This window comes from Colletotrichum graminicola (assembly GCF_000149035.1).
Source record: "Colletotrichum graminicola M1.001 genomic scaffold supercont1.50, whole genome shotgun sequence".
Lineage (NCBI taxonomy): Eukaryota > Fungi > Ascomycota > Sordariomycetes > Glomerellales > Glomerellaceae > Colletotrichum > Colletotrichum graminicola.
The window spans coordinates 126,707-142,808 of record NW_007361054.1 but is presented as its reverse complement, the minus strand read 5'-3'; the positions used below and the strand labels follow the sequence as shown (position 1 = coordinate 142,808).

At 56.3% G+C, this 16,102-nt stretch overlaps 4 protein-coding genes across 4 annotated transcripts; 2 read left to right on the top strand and 2 right to left on the bottom strand.

Annotated features, from left to right (window-relative positions):
• Window positions 1–911: 911 nt before the first annotated feature.
• Window positions 912–3,930, bottom strand: GLRG_09588 (helix-loop-helix DNA-binding domain-containing protein; the record flags this gene model as incomplete). Its single annotated transcript, XM_008100273.1, has 2 exons — window positions 912–3,014; window positions 3,076–3,930. The coding sequence occupies 2 exons, from the start codon at window positions 3,928–3,930 to the stop codon at window positions 912–914; spliced, it is 2,958 nt and encodes a 985-aa protein (XP_008098464.1).
• Window positions 3,931–8,468: 4,538 nt separating this feature from the next.
• On the bottom strand, window positions 8,469–10,109 carry GLRG_09587 (uncharacterized protein; the record flags this gene model as incomplete). Its single annotated transcript, XM_008100272.1, has 1 exon — window positions 8,469–10,109. One exon carries the CDS (start codon window positions 10,107–10,109, stop codon window positions 8,469–8,471), a length of 1,641 nt encoding a protein of 546 aa, XP_008098463.1.
• Window positions 10,110–12,183: 2,074 nt separating this feature from the next.
• On the top strand, window positions 12,184–15,150 carry GLRG_09586 (UvrD/REP helicase; the record flags this gene model as incomplete). Its single annotated transcript, XM_008100271.1, has 1 exon — window positions 12,184–15,150. The coding sequence occupies one exon, from the start codon at window positions 12,184–12,186 to the stop codon at window positions 15,148–15,150; it is 2,967 nt and encodes a 988-aa protein (XP_008098462.1).
• A 513-nt stretch (window positions 15,151–15,663) lies between these two features.
• On the top strand, window positions 15,664–16,002 carry GLRG_09585 (uncharacterized protein; the record flags this gene model as incomplete). Its single annotated transcript, XM_008100270.1, has 1 exon — window positions 15,664–16,002. One exon carries the CDS (start codon window positions 15,664–15,666, stop codon window positions 16,000–16,002), a length of 339 nt encoding a protein of 112 aa, XP_008098461.1.
• Between the last annotated feature and the right edge of the window lie 100 nt (window positions 16,003–16,102).

Here is a 16,102-nt window from a genome sequence, read left to right as displayed (position 1 = left end):
GAGTGCCGAGTGACCTCACATACCTCACTACCTACCTGTATAGCATAACAACTCCTTGGTATCCTGTCCCTCTTGCCATGCTTTTTTCTTGGCCTCGTGTTAGAGAGACTTCTTTCCAACATCAACAAACGTCACCGGCGCTCTCTCCTGCCCTATCCAACCCAATCCCATCCCACCCCTTTTCTCTACCGCGTAACCCCGGACTCCTCATATCAACAACCCTCGTCATGTGGTCCCTATCCTGTCTACACTATCTATCCGGTCATCGAGATAGGAAAGTCGCGTGCCCGCTAGTCACCTCCCTCAACGGCGGGGAGGGCATCCTGTCCATTGTAACCCTCCGAGCGCTGGCAACCTGCTCCATCAGGACATATCTCCTGGCCGTCTTTCCCGTCCCGTGCATCCTTCATCACCATCACTCATTACAAAATGCCATGCATTGTCATGTACGGTTAAGCAACGACACATTGCCAATAATTGATTCTACATAGCATAGTGCCCGCGTATTATAGACATATCCCGTCGCAACTTTTTCGAGCCGACAAGTGTATATCCCCAGAACACCGCTCCCATCCCTTAACAGTCCTTGTGGCAGCTTAAATGTCAACCACCAGGAGTCTCTCTGCCCATGCATAAATCCGCTGCTCCCGACCTTTTCCAGCCATTGCCTCGTTGCTTTCCCTACAAAAAAAGAATGAAAAGGATAATTGGTAGAATAACTAACAAAAAAAAAAAAAACGCCCCACTGCAAGCCATACAGTACAATACAATCCTGCTCCGGTTGCGCGACGCCAAAACTCAAAAGAGGTCCCGGGCATAGCAAATACAAAAGAGAAGAAGAAAAGACTGCATCTACAATGTAGTAAGGGGAGAGAAACCGCCTCGAGAGACGGGGGAAACAACGAAACACATCAGCAGTCTTCTTCCTCGCACTCGCTCATGCTGCCGTAGCCTGTATCCGTCTCCATGCCGACAACGCTCTTGGTAATGCCGATGCAGCGGTCCACCATTTTGTGGCGGACGTCCTGCTCGAGGCCACACTTTTCACCGGGCGCGCTGCCTATCCAGATACGGAGGCTGCCGGCAAGCCGCTCGAGGGAGGTGCTGAAACACTCGGTCGATGGCCCGCTGGCAAACAGCTCTTCCATCAGCCTAAAGAGTGCGGCGCAGCCTAGAAGCGACGTGTTGGCCGTGGCCCTTGGGGACACAATCTTCTCGATGAGGCGGAGACCCTCTTGCGGCGCCGCGACCGTCAACTTGGCACGCTGCAGGTGGGCAATGGCCATGGCGCACCTGAGCGCCATCTGGACGTCGGGAGCCTGGGCGGTTGTGGACGAGCCGACGATGGCGGTAATCTCGCTGAAAGACTTTTGTTCATCCGTCGGCTGGATGTCTTGAAGTGCGGCGGCAATGTTGGCGCCCCGCTTCTCGTCGACGAGGACAGCGCGGGCCACCAGAGCACGTACCTGTACTCCAGATCCGATAGGGGCGGTCTTGAGTGCCGACTCCAGACAAGTCGATACCACTCTCGGAGCGTCGCCATCATCCTTATCGGCCTCGAGGCTGGTGATCAAGGCGCGCTGGATGGTCTGGCTAGACCACCACGCCGCCACGGCGTCGAGGGGCGAGCGCACAGCCTGGTCGTCAACAACCGAGTCCATGCCGTCATTGTGCTCGGTGACGCCCTCGGTCGTCGCCAGGTTCCATGCCAGGTTGTAGGCTCGCTGTATGACGCTGTTGTTGAGGACGTCGTCGCATTCCAGCTCGATCAGAGCGGCAAGGTGGTCGGGAAGGTCGTCCTCGACCTGTTCCGAGTTGCGGCGGAGCTGGGCGAGCATGCGGTTCATAGTTCTGGCATCGTTCCATAAAGAGCGGGCGAGCTTCTTGGCGACGATGTTGTGCAGGCCCTTGGAGCCGAGGTCCCAGAGAAGGACGCGAACATGCAGAGCCTTGAGCATCAATCGGGACGGGGTGTCGGGAAGAGTACCGGACGCCAAGAGCGTAAGCGTCAGGCGGCTCTTGTTAATCTCGACGTCGCCTCCCGCCAGCTGTGCGTCCAGGGCAATAGACCATGCCTTTACGCGGGCAGCCTCCTGCTCCTCAGACAGGCCGGTGAGCATCTGGTAGCCATGCACGCCAATGGCGTTACGCATGCTCAGCTTCATCGTCTTCAAGATCAATGCCGCAGCCTCGAGGAAAAAGTTGTGCTGCGGAACCCAGACGGTCTGAATGGCTGTCAGCCACGCCTGCCGGCGCACATGAATCGGTGACGCAACAGAGCCTGCGGCCTGAAGTGACTCTCTGACCTGGTGGGCCTTCTTGGGCTTCCTCTCGGACGACACAAACAGCGAGGGCACGAAGACCCACAACAAGGTACCAAAGAAGAGCAAGAATTTCAGATGAGAAATAATCTGAGCAGGAGAAATGTAGTAGCCGCCAAAGTGCATGTGTGAAGTCGACCCGAGGTAGCTGAGAAGCTGAATGGGCATGGCAAAGAGACCACGTCCGTCGGGCGACTCGTTGCTCTTTTCGTTCTCGTGCACAGCTTCGATGATCATCAGTCCAGCCAACGAGCCGACCATCAGCTTGCCAAAGTAAGGGCCAGCGCCCCAGCGTCCTTGCTGCTGCATCTGCTGCTGCTGCTGCTGCTGCTGTTGGATTTGTTGCTGCCGCATGAGGTTGGGGTTTCCGCGATAGCCCTGTTGCGGGACGGGGTAAGGCTGGCCAACTGCCATCTGAGCGGAGATGATGCGCTTCATGTCTTCGGGCACGGGAATTATGCCTTGGGCGGACTCGCCACGCGGTGTGCCGATGGGGGTGTGGATGTAATGGTCTTGCGGGTACTGCATCGGCGTCGGCGGTTGCTGGAGGGGGCTCATGGCGCCGTTCATTGCGCCGGCGACGAAAAGCTTCTCAAAGGCGCTAATCCTAGCCTGCATCGCGCTGTTCTCTTCGCAGAGGCGGTTATTTCTCTTCTCGAGGTGGCGGATGTACTCTGTCGCCTTACTCAATACCTGTGAACGTCAGTGCCCGCGTTTCGGCGAGTGCCTATACAGGCTTGCCATCTCGACTTACCGTAGCCTTGTTCAGCTTGTGAGCCGGCGTCAAGCCGTGTAGCTCTTCGCGGTCCTCGGTGGTATCCTCGCCGCGGGCGCTCTTTGACATGATCCTCAGGCTGGGTACGCTGTCGCGAAGGGCGGCAATCTTGTCGTTGAGGTTGGTGCGATACCTCTTTTCGATCATGTTGTGGGCCGTCTTCTTGACGGGGTGGTTCTCGTCATCCTCGTCGTCGTCATCGTCGATATCGGCCGACGACTTACGCTTCCTGCTAGCCTTACTCGAGTGGTCCTGAGCGTCGGGGGACGACAGTCCTGCTGCCTTGTGGTCACTCGTGGCAGATCCGGGGCTCGGCTCGCTCTTGGGGGATTGGTACTGGAGGTGGGCGGGCATGGCAATGTTCCTGAGCTTTTCCTGCTGGGCGGGTGTCAAGAGGCTCGGGTTCTCCTGCGGAAGGCTGTGGTGTTTGCCAGCTTGTTGGGAGTGATGGTTGGGGGCGGGGGCGGGAGTGGAGGCGGCATAAAAGCCAGCCTGAGCGAGGGTCGAGTGGTCGAGGGCAGAGGAGACGTTCGGGACGACGTGCTGGTGTTGTTGCTGCTGATTTGGAGAGAGTTCCCAAGGCGTAGCCGTCTGGAAGAGAGGAGTGGCGCCAGCGGCGGTGGTGGCCGCGATATTGTATGAGTCGTACGGGGGCGTGTCCTGAAATGACCAATTGGTGGTATCGTAGTAGGACTGGTTGTCGGTGGCGAGGTTAGAGGGACCGTTGGAACCAGGCTTAACGTTCTGGCCCTCCGAGCCGTCGAGGAAAGACGGGGCGACACCGAGGTTGTTGTTATCGAGGCCGAACAAGGCATTGGAATCCTGGTCCGCCATGTTGCTGAGGGGTTGTTTGGTATGCAACTATGGGCTGATGCTTAATTCATCGAAATCGGCACAAACCATCTAGAGTGCCGGGGCGGTTGCGACTGGCGAGCCGGGTCCCGATGCTGCCTCGGGACGAGATGTGAGTGGCCGGCGGTGGCAACGGGATTGATCGAGAAGGGCCCCAGGGTCCAGTGAGATTCGGGGTGTAAACGGGAGCGATCCGAACTCTGCAAAGGGAGGGGAATCGTGTTGTCAGTCGTACGACTGTCGGCAGAGATTGGGATGGGCAGATTTGGGGGGATGGATGCGAAGAGCGGTTGTGTCAGCTGAGACGCGGTCAGGCGGAAAGACCCAGGCGGGAAGCTCGAGTCGTATGACGCTGGCTTTCTTTTTTCTTTTTTTTTTCTTCTCCCCTGCCTTCCTACTCTTCCTGCGGTTCCCTGCAGCGATTGTTCTTCACGCAGTTGACCTCCCACTCACACACAGTTGCAGTTGTGCTGGGGTTAATTGGGTTGGGTTGAGTGCAGAGATGATCGATGTGCGTGGAGCGGGGGTTGCGGTAGGTACACCAAGTTCGGAAGGGAAGGGGGAGGAAAGGGAGGGATGGGGAAGGGGAGGGATGGGTATGGTTGGTAGTGCAGCTTGCTTGGTAAGTGTGCAAGAGATGCAGTGGTTGGTTGGGCGGTGGGTGGTGGTGGGGGGAGGTGTTGTGTGTGTGTGTGGGAAAGAATCGACACGCACACTCCACTGTCGCGACACAGAGTACGGAGCTTTGTCACTCGGTCAAACAGACAGACAACAGGATTTGCCCGAAGAAGAAGGAGAGCAGCGTGAGGCGAGAGCAATAGAGTACAGTCGGTACAGTGCAGTACAGTACAATGGTGCAGTACAGTGCAGTGCAGGGGGAAAGAGGAGTAGTCGGGGACCAAGGAAGAAATGGTAGTAGATTCGGGGAGAGACGCGAATGGAGTGGGAGAGGAAGGGAAGAGGAGAGTCGAGAGAGCAGAGAAGGAAGGAAACGGGGTGCCCATCGTACGATTATCTGGAAACTACGCCTGATATGAGCCCAGAGACCAGCAAGAGCCCAGACCACCACCTGCGTCCCTGCCCGTCCCTGCTCATCCCTGATCCGTCCTTGCCTCATTGTACCCCCCTTTCCCTTCTTTCTTTCTTTCCCTCCAAGTTAGGTATCCGTATCTTTTTCGTATGTAGGTACGTGTACGGATACATAAAGCACCTTCTTTCCAGTGCAGATTACCGAAGCGTACCATGTACTTCCCTACCTACTCGGCCTCGTCCTTTCCTCCCAAAGCATCTTCGTCGAGTCCAGGATGGGAAGGGTCAAGGGCTGTGGGTGTGAGGTAGGCTCGGATGCCATGTGGACCACGTGTGTCAGGCAGGTACGTACATCGGCAAGCTAAACAATATGAGACGATGCTTCTGTTTAGTCTTCCCTCGTCCCCACCCGTGTCTGTCCCGTCCGTCTACCCGCCCGCCGGCTGCCTATCCTCGGCCACTATTCGTAGAGACAGGTGCTCGTACTCTATCCGTACAGTAGTAGTAGGTTAAGGAGTCTGTCCGTCTCAGTCTCTTTATGCCCCGCCTATGCCTGTCGACAGGTAGGTACCGGTAGTGTGTGCCTGCGCTCTTCCATGCATTGTATCGATGCACCCTCCCTTGCATAAAAGCATCTCAACATGGATGCCTATGTTTCTTACTTAGGGCGTCCGTTCAGCGTCCGCTAGGCGGTGCGCTGGAGACGGAGCCAGCCCCGGGGAGCATTCCCGCTAGGTAGTCCCTACCCTACCCACTCTCATTTTCGCTAAGCAGCACTTAGGGTGTACTATGTAGCATCCACCATTTTTTCTACCCATGGGTCGCGGCGCAGAGACCCACCAGCGTAGTATAGTGTACATCGCAAAGAATAGACAGTTCCGGTAGAAGCCAAGGAAACGCTGAGGTGAAAAATTAGAAGGGTAGGAGAAAGGAGAGAAAAACAAGGTATGCCCGACAGAGAAAGCGCGCGCGGCCAAATAGTGCGGCACACATACCTAAACTAAGTACCTACGGATACCAACCTACATCGTAGGTATAGATACAAGTAAACAGCAATAGGCCATAATAAGCGAGACGGCGAAAGGAAGGAGCCTTGTGGATATTGTGAACCATGGTTTCCCACAAATCAATTCCTTCCAAGGAAACACTCCTTCCTCAACTTGGAAAAAGAATGAAAGAATGAAAGCAAGAGAGAAAGAGAGAGAGAGAGAGAGAGAGAGAGAGAGAGAGAGAGAGAGAGAGAGAGAGAGAGAGAGAGAGAGAGAGAGAGAGAGACAAGATGCCCCGCCCCCCCAACAGGCCGTGGCGGTCGTTGTTTCTTTTTGCCCGAATTTCCGTGTTCCCGGTTTTCTGTTCTTCCAACGTGTCCCAAAACGTCCAAAAAGGGCATTGGTTTTCCACCGGCGCCTTGCCGCGGCGTCGGGTCGGTCATCCTAAAATATGATAAAAATGATACAACCCACAAACGCCAGCCGCAAGCAGACTGGCAGCTGTGACCCTCGGCTGTCCGCCCCGTTCCCATCGAAATATCGCCGCCCTGTCTTGCCCAAAACCACCTGCCACAATGCCAGCTGACATCTGCCGATGCCTGCCTCAGCTGCCTACGGGCTTCCGTCGTCATGGGTCGGCCTTCGTGTCTCGCTGGATCCGGCCGTCTTTCTCTACCTAATCTCCCTCTTCGCTTCCATGTCCCTTCGCTTTCCCCCCTCCTCCTCTCTTATCCAACGCCTCAGTAAGTGTCTGTCTCATAATTGGCGCTGTGTGCGACATCAAACCCGCCACGCTGACAGCGGGCCAAGCAAAAAAACGTGTGAATCTGAACCCCCCCGCGCATGCTTGTGACTGTCCGATCGACCGTGCCTCTGTAACACCTAACGAGTCCCAGCCCCGGCACCTTGCCGTCTTCCAGTGGCCAAGACTCTTGTGTTCTCTCTCTCTCTTTCTCTCTCTCTCTTGTCGGCTTTTCGACTTTTGCCACCTCTCTCAACCTTTCCAGGCCTTCGAGATGAGTTCCGCTCAAAGTCGGCAGTATAGGACCGCTGCCATGGTCTGGATCTAACTATAACGAGTGGAAAAGCCCACCAACACAGGCACCCCCAGCAGCAACAAACCAGTACCGAAGGCACTCGGCAGATTGAAGGTTAGCTAGTAGTAGCTAGTGGACATCCTAAAGTAGCTAGCGTATATCAGCTGCACTAAGCCTACTTAGAAAGGCGGTCAGACTACGCACCAATTATCTCCTACCTAACCAATGAGCTTGCTGCTTATGTAAGGACGAGCCCCTGCTTTTACTACTTCTAGATCCCTGTTCCAGCCAGCACACTATGCCCATCCCGGCGGCCGAGATACCCCTTTCCGTTAGCCTATCTACTAGCTAACCTTCAACCTGCCGAGTGCTTACGGTATACCTACCTCAATCTAGTTTAGGTGTGCAAGGAGACCCTGCCTGCGTCCATCATAAGATGCCGTGGAGCGGCAAAGAGGTCCCCTGCATTACGGGTCTGCACTATCCGTACTGATTCGCTCGAGGTCCGTGATTTTGACCATGTCGTCCGTACAGAGAGCGGCGAGGTTATATTCATATCTGAATGGGCGAGAAGGATTATTATCGTCAAAGGGAACAGTCAACCGACCCGCAACACCGCCAGCCCGCCCATCAACACATGCTCCTCCTCCTCTTCCCAGCCCATCCCGACACACGAAAGGATGCGGCCAATACCGTCACATGCCTCACCTCCAGCCCTTCCGGGTCTTCTGAAACGCACTCCTCCCCATCCTGGGACATTTGGGGGGCCATCCATGCATGTCACCGCGTCACGGAAAGGCCCTGGAATTGCCGGCGGGCGATGAAGGACGCGCAGAATGGAAAAACCCCTACGGAGTATTACTATGTAAAATATCCCACTTCGTCAGTCGTCGATCCTAGTAGTCCAGATATTGTCGCAGCATCGCGGATTTCCCCCTCATCTCGCCTCCTGGTCCTTGGATCCCCTGCGTTCACGTCACCCACACTCATTCTCGTGGATAGGGAGCGTGACTCGCGGCGCTCTCTTCTGCTCCCTCTCCTAGATTGCCATCCTCATCCTCATCCTCATTCCTCGTGTCTGCCGCAATGCGATCGGCGTAAGTACGCTTGAAGCAGGGAACAAAACGTCGACAGTGACATTGTCAAGGAGCCGCGCCCGCCGGCCCGCGCACTCTTGGTTTTTTTTTTTTTTTTTGAAAGCTTCGAAAAAGAAAACAGAAAATCAAGAGGAAAACATCTTCGAGAAAAACAGACCAAAAAGAGAGAAAAAAAAAAAAAGGGGGAATAAAAAGAAAATTGAAAATTTCATCACGACATTACACCCACGGTCGCCCGCTAGGCGGGCTTTGCTCGCTTGATCCCCCCCTCCACATGGTCTATATGGTATTTCCCTTTCTCTAAGCCCCCCTTCCTTGCCAGCCTTGGGCCAAGCTATATTTTTTTCTGCCTTTTTTTTCTTTTTCTTTTACCAGATGTCGTTCTCACTCCGGACCATCTCCAACGTCGGCGTTTTGGGCTCCAGCTTCTTCATCCTCTTCCGGTCGGCCTTGGTAACTAGTGTCGGCGTCATAGGCACGCAAGGCGTGAAGGGCTGGTAGGGCGAGTACGGCACCGCCATCCCAGTTGCTGGTGTCCGCGCCCCGGACGGCGATAGCGGGCCCGCGCGAGTGAAGACGGTCTGCTTGGTGGTTTGCGGCACTAGCGAGGGCGAGCTCATCGCGGGCTCGTACGCGCGCAGCGGCAGGTTGCCTCCGGTGCGGACGGCCGAGGGGGCCTTGGACCGGAATCCACCCGCGGCACTCGGAGCCGGGGGGATCTGGAACGACGACCCGGGCTTCGGGGACGCGGGGAGCGTGTGGGAGAACCGTGCGCCCGGCTTCGGGGACTGCGGCAGTCCGATGAGCGGGGCAGTGGACCTCTCCGATACGGCCGAGTGGTGCTCCATCTCGGACAGGGCCGCCGAGTGGTTCCGGGCGTGACCGGAGGGTATCTGCCCGCCGATCCGCTCGTCGATGCTCTGCGTGCTCTCGGGCGAGTGCTCCGGGCTGACGGGGGACATCTGGCCGTGGTGCTGCTGCGCGCCCCCGTACGCCGACGTGCTGCCCGGCACAGCTGGCGGCGGCGGCGGCGGCGCGTACTGCCGCGGCGGGATGGCGCTCAGCTCCTGAGACTCCTGGCGCGGGAACGTGCCCGTCATGGGCGTCATGATGGGCGATGAGATGCTGATGCCCCGCACCTCCTTTTGCTTCTTGGGCGAGCGCAGCGCAGCGAAGATGGACGACGCCCTCGACTGCTTCTTCTCGCCCTTTTCCTCGCCGAGGGTCAGGTTCCCCGGCTTGTGCTTCTCCTTCCTGAGCGTTGACTTGCTGAAGCCGGCGTTTGTCGGCGTGGGCAGCTGTGATTGGCTGTTGGGGAGCACCGGCGAGCCTTCCAGCTTGATGCCCGCCGCCTTGGCCTCCTCCTGCTCCATCACGTACTTGTACATCTCCTCGAGTTGCGTCTGCGCCATCTTCCTGTCTTTTGCGACCACAGTCTGGTCGACGGCAAAGTCTACTCCGGGCGCGTGAAGTGTCGAAGTGGGCGTTGGGTTGATGTAAGGTGTCTGGGGAGTCGGGTACTCCGGCGTCTGGTATTCGTCCGCGCCGGGATACGAAAAGTTGCGAACGGGGCTCCGCGGGATGCTCCGGGGGGAATTCGGCACCTCTAGCGTGAGCTTTGGGGGATGGGGCTTTGGCTCTTCGAAGTCGACCTCTTCGTCGCCGGCCGCTAGGGCTTCGCGGCGTCTCTTGGACAGTATGAGTAACAAAGCGGCAACCAGCACCAAGGAAACTCCGTACGAGCCGACGATGGCGCCGATCTGATAAGGAAGGTAAGAGGGGTCCCTGAGGGCACCGGCAGATGCTGCTGGGGGTCCGTCTTCGGGTGACGACGGTGTGAGATCCCTGTTGATGTTTAGAGGATTGTTGTTGCGAGTCTCGTGGACAGAGGGTGCTGCACGCGCGGTGGTAGGGCTGCAGAAGATGAACAAGGCAAGGAAGAAAGTGACGGACAAGAAGCGAAGTCGAAGTCGAGGACGAAGGTTGATAAAAGCTTGGGAGGGTTTCATGGTTAGCTGGCGTGGACACAGCAACTCTTTTAAAAGTCAAACCCAGCTTTGATGATCTTACCTCCTGGTGGAGGGTCCGAAACACATAATGATGGAGAAGTTACATGGAAAGGCACGGATATGGCGCACAAAGGGTATATAGCGGCTGGTGAGATTCGGTAATGCGCGAGATTGGCGCTGACCGTGTGCTCTGCACTCTGACTTGCTGGAGCCTACCCCCCCCTCTCCAGGCACGAATCCTGCAAACCGGTCACACTTGCAGGATGGTCTCGATGGCGACGAGCAACAATGAAAGCGCCCATGAAGACCCGTGGCTATTGTTGTCTTCTACCGAGAGGAGGGGAGGCGGTAGCATCAAGGGCATCCAGCTGTGTGGTTGGACGGATCGTGATGATGGCCAGGGGGGTTTAAGCGCCCAGCCAGCTTACCGGGGTCTTGATTGGATGCCCCCATCACATTTGAGCTGGCCAAACCCCGCGCTGTACCACACCGGAATCGACTTTGCCAACTCAATTCGTCAGTACAGGGCGATGGCATGTCGGTCAGGGCCACAAACGGCCCGTCCATTGAGAGGCGGGAGCGCCGTGTTCCGGTCTTGGATAGGGGGAGAGGAAAGGTGGTGAAAAGGTGAGCGGTTCCTCCCTCCGCTCTCCGGATCAGCCGTTATTCGGCCTGTCGTTTGTGGTCTTCGCGCTCTCTCGTCCTGTCTTCGTCCTTGACCGTTGCGCCGATGAAAGAAGACGGGCGATCATATCAAGTCACAAGAGGCCTGTCCCTGCGTCGGCCCATGGACCGTGTCTCTCGGCCTCCCAGTCTTTCCGTCTCTCTGACCGCAAAGCGCCTCTCTCTCTCCTGCAATTAGACGCGACTCATCGCACAGGCCATCCCCTCCCCTTACCCCCCCCCCCCCCCCCCGCCACTCCATGTGGTATCATTACAGACCGTCATCGAATGGGATGTCTGCCTGAGTGTGACTTCACATTGGGAGCAGCATTAGAGCGTGATGGTCGTTAGCTTCGTCACGGTGATAGGATTGAGAGCATCGTCTCTCCAATCGATCGATGGAACATTGAGATAGACTTCCAATCGCTCAACTCATTATGCGTGGCAGAGAGGGGAAACCTTGGGGTTTGCGGCGGACAGCGATTTGTTTTTGGAGGGTAGGTAGGCAGAGGAGCTTTTTGCGAGTCATCAAAGCACATGCGGATAGACTTTGTCCGTGCCATGCTAACCGTATCCCCCCCCAATCAGGCATACCTTGCACACCTCTCCCACCAGCCGGTAGCGATATGGAAGCAACGAGATGGGACGATTGATGGAAACAACCTCCAGTTCGTCGAGTCAGCGGCATGATTGATGGTCTCAGCGTAGGGCTCGGGGATAACCTCCTGATCTCCTGTAGGTGATTCAGATTACCTGGGTTACTGAGTAAGGTATTGGCCCAAAGGATAACGGATTGTCAACCTGCCGACGACTGTATCCGGATCCAGCAAGATGCAACGCTGGACGCAAGTCAGTCACGGTCGTGGACCAAGATAGGTAACATAACGCAGCCCTGAGCGCGCGAGGTAAAGAAGTGGACTGGCCGACACCGCGAACTTTACCGCAAGCCGAGAAATGCCGGTTCTCCCAATAATCTGGCAAGCGTGCGCGAGTATGCACTGCGTAGATGTGTGGTCTTGAAGTCTCCGCAAAGCGAAATTCGGCGACGAAAGCTAAGGGTGCCAGGGCATTACGCGCCCTCGGCGGCAAAGTGGGTGTACAGTGCCCAGGATCACCGTTGAGGATGGGGGGGAACTGAGGGTGGGACCGACAAGATGATCTCGATGGCATGTGCGTAATTGGGCAAACACGTGTGGGTTTTCACGTGCATTATCACGTGCATTTGTAAATGACAGGATCATGTGACACCGTGCCGGGAGTCGCGATGTTGACATGGCTGCTGGCGCCGTCACCCTGCATCCTCCAAACGCGTCAGCCAGCCCTTAGTACGCGACAGCCATTGACGACGAGGGGAGTCCATGTGGCTCATGATCGTTTGCTTACTTGCCTCCTCAATGACCTCTCTTCGACGATGAACTCGTCCAGCTCGGCCCCTGGCCCAGCCGAATCTATCCTGGCAACCCTGAACCCAGCACAATGCCGGGCCGTCACGTCCAAGGCGTCTACAGTCGCCATCCTGGCCGGTCCTGGAAGTGGCAAGACGCACACTTTGGCCTCTCGTGTCGTCTGGCTCCTGGACAACGTCGGCTATGCCCCCGCTGACATTGTTGTCGCCACCTTCACGGTGAAGTCCGCGCGGGAGATGAAAGAACGCATCACCAAGGCCCTTGGGGACGACCGTGGGAAAAAGATTGTTCTCGGCACCTTCCACAGCATTGCGCGTCGCTATCTTGCAGCTTACGGTAAACGCATCGGGTTAGACGAGAAATTCGCCATCGCAGATGATGCGGATTCTAGATCCATCATCCAGAGGATATGCAAGCGATTACAGCTTTCGGTTGATCCTCCGGTTGCAAGATCATGGATTAGCAAGAAAAAGTCAAAGGGCGACAATCAAACTCCGCAGAAGCGGAACGGCCAGGCGGTCCCACAAAGCCGTGATCTGGAAACATGCTTTCGCGAGTATCAAATCCACCTCGAGCACTCCAAACTGCTGGACTACGACGACTTGTTGACTCGGTGTGTGGAGCTGCTGCGTAAGCACCCATCCTGTGTTGCCAACGTTCAGGCTGTGCTTATCGACGAGTACCAAGACACCAACGGAATTCAGTACGAGCTCATGCGGCTGTTCGCTCAGGCAAGGGAGAGAATCACCATTGTTGGAGACCCTGACCAAAGTATTTATGGCTGGCGATCCGCCGAGATCAAAAATCTGTACCGTCTTCTCAGAGACTATCCAGACACGGACGAAATTTCGCTCGAGGAAAACTATCGCTCGTCGCAGGCAATCTTGGACGTGTCTTTGAAGGTGATCCAACAGGACAAGAAACGGTACCAGAAGTTGCTGCTGCCAATACACAACAAAGGCACCCGGCCGGTCTTGCGGCGTCTCAAGTCTTCCGCCGTCGAAGCCGAATGGATCGTGTCTGAGATCAAGAGGATTCTGCTGATGGCGGGTAAAATGCTTACCCATGATGATGTGGCAATTCTCCTGCGATCAGCATCCCTCTCCAGGCATATCGAATCAGCCCTTGGCAAATCTGGAATAGCATATCGAATGGTCGGCGGGTTCAAGTTCTACGAGCGCGCCGAGGTCAAGGTGATCCTTGACTACCTGCGCGTCATCCACCAACCAGACAACAATGATGCAGTGGCCCGAATCATCAACGTTCCTCGCCGTGGCATTGGAGACATGACCATCAAGTCTCTTCTCGAGGAAGCCGAAAGCTCCAAGCTGAGCGTCTGGGCAATGCTGAACAAGCATTGCCGAGGGGAACGACAAGCAAAGACGAACATCAAAAAAGCCATGGAGCAGAAGATCAGCGGAGAGCTGCTCAGGTTAGTTTCGGCACTCAGGAAGAAGATCCAGGAACCTCCCACCGGGAGTCCGTATTATCACTTGGTTGATCTGATCGAAAACCTGCTTTCGCAACTAAACTTCCAAAAATATCTCCAAGAGAACTACCCAGACGAGCACGAGACACGATGGGCCAATGTGCAGGAGTTTATCAGTCTGGCGGGAGATTTTATGCGGGATCTAAGCACAACGGCGGACGAAGATCGTCTCCCGGTGATCGACGGAGTCCAACAGGTGCAAGAGAGCGACGCTCTTGGCCGCTTCTTGGCCAATGTCTCCTTGGCGTCGGACGCCCAGCAAAAAGGCGATGCTGACAACAAGCCACTGGTGACCATCTCGACCATTCATGCGGCCAAGGGCCTGGAATGGCCGGTTGTCTTCGTCCCTGCCGTGTATAATGGGTCTATCCCACACATGAGGTCAGAGGACCTTGACGAAGAACGCCGTCTCCTCTATGTAGCCATGACGCGGGCCCAGTCGCTTCTCTATCTTAGCTGCCCGATGTACAGTTCGCAGCACGGAGGGAACGGGGGCGAACGTACCGAGTTGTCCAAGTTTGTTCCATCAGAGATTCACCCGTACTTTAGAAAACGCGGTCCATCTTTTGAACCCGGGATTTTACAAGAAATCGGACGCATACTGCGACGAGAGTCCAAGGTGCCGTCGCAAGACAAAGTCTTCAAAGAAATGCCAGTTCTGGAGCGGCCCGAGGACAACCTGTACCCCGAGGATCCAGAGGACTCTTTCGAGGATGGTGCTGGTGGTAGAAACAGGCAATGGCAGCGGCGTCCTCGTCCACAGGCGGTCTCAGCATCAGAAGAGGCCGATTCTCAGCTAGTGTCGACATGGCATGCATCCACGACAATGGATGGTGCGTCCGACTTCACACTGCCTGGTTTCACTACTGCGAGCGCAGCTCGGGAAATGCTTGCCGCCGCGAACGAAATGGCAGCATCAGCCCGCCGCAGCGACTCGGGCGCTCAAAAGTCGACTGGGCCTCGAAGGGGAACGACGAAGCGGCCAGCCGACCAGCAGAGTCTTCTGGGGTTTGTCAAAAGGTACAGGCCTGACGTTCCGGTGGCTGCGGATCCAGTAGCAAGCCGTGCATTCGCTCCTCAGTCGCGGTCAGCCCTTCAAGAGCTGCCTGAACTTCCGAATCTGCACCAGGTGCAACAGCCTTCTCCGGCCATTGCGCCAAGCCTCAGTGGACACAGGCTCGGAGCAACCAAGCTGCCACCCAAGCCTGCGAGACCAGCGATTGAAGGCGCCATGGGGCTCAAGAAACACTATGCCAACTTCTCGAGCTCCCCTCCTCGACCAGCATCACCCGAGAAAGAAAACCAAGATGCGGACGAGCCGCCGCCTGTCCGAGAACGGCCAGCTAGTTGTTTGCACGCGACGACAACGACAAACGGGTTTGGAGGGTTCAAGCGACCTGCGGTATTGAAGAAGGAAGGGGGCATTGCACCGATAGACCGGCTGAGGAAACCATTTAAGCCACTGACGATTAACAAGTCATAACTGCTTGATGAGACTGTATTTCGCTTAGGTTCTAGGGGCGTTTGGTGTCGGCATGGTGGCATAGGAATTAAACTAGCTGGACGATAGATATGGGAGTAAGAATACATGTCAAAGCGCCGCCGTGTGAGACTCGCTTTCTATCCGAGCCATCCAATTCACCACATCTCTCCACTTGGCCGAATCAGGCAATTTGGGGTACCCGAGACCTTTCTGGAGTTCCTCCGAGCTGACAGGCCTGTCTCCGCAGTCCCGGGTGAAGTCGGCTGGGGTAAGTCACGTTCACGCTTGATCATACCGTTCAAAGGTGAATAAGGTACAGTCCTTTAGTAGACGCTCGGGTCGTATAGCGACGGAGCGAGGATAAGCCCGTCAGCGGACGAGATGAACAATTATCGAGGCGTCTGTATCCCTGAACTGTTCTACATAATACAAGCAAAGTTCCCGATTTCTTTCATCTCGAGGAAAGTTTATAATAACATCGAAAAGGAGAAAAAAAAAAGAAACAAACTGGCCATGTCCGCCGCAACAGCAGGCATCGCAAGCAGGACATTTGCGGCCCCGCTCCCGCGCGCCGCGTTCTCCACAGCACCGTCCCGAGCGGCCACGGGTGCCGGCCCCGCGCCGGGAAAGAACAACAGCGTCAGCGACATGAAGAACAACAGGCCGGGCGAGGGCACGGTCGAGATTCCCGTTTTCAGCCTCCGGCACATCACGACAAGCCCGCGGGCGCGGTTCTGGCTGATGGCCGGGTTCTGCGTCCTCGGGGGCGTCGAGGTGTATGGGTGGTACACTTTCGGACCAAAGGTGCTGGGGTGGGGGGAAGGGAGGAAGGGGGGTAAGAATTTTCGATGAGGGCGCTTCGGGGAGGATATCGGTGGCCGCACTCTCTGTGGATCAGGCCAGCACTGATTCCCAAAGGCAAGCCGGGCCAGATGTATAACTTGGTGAGACG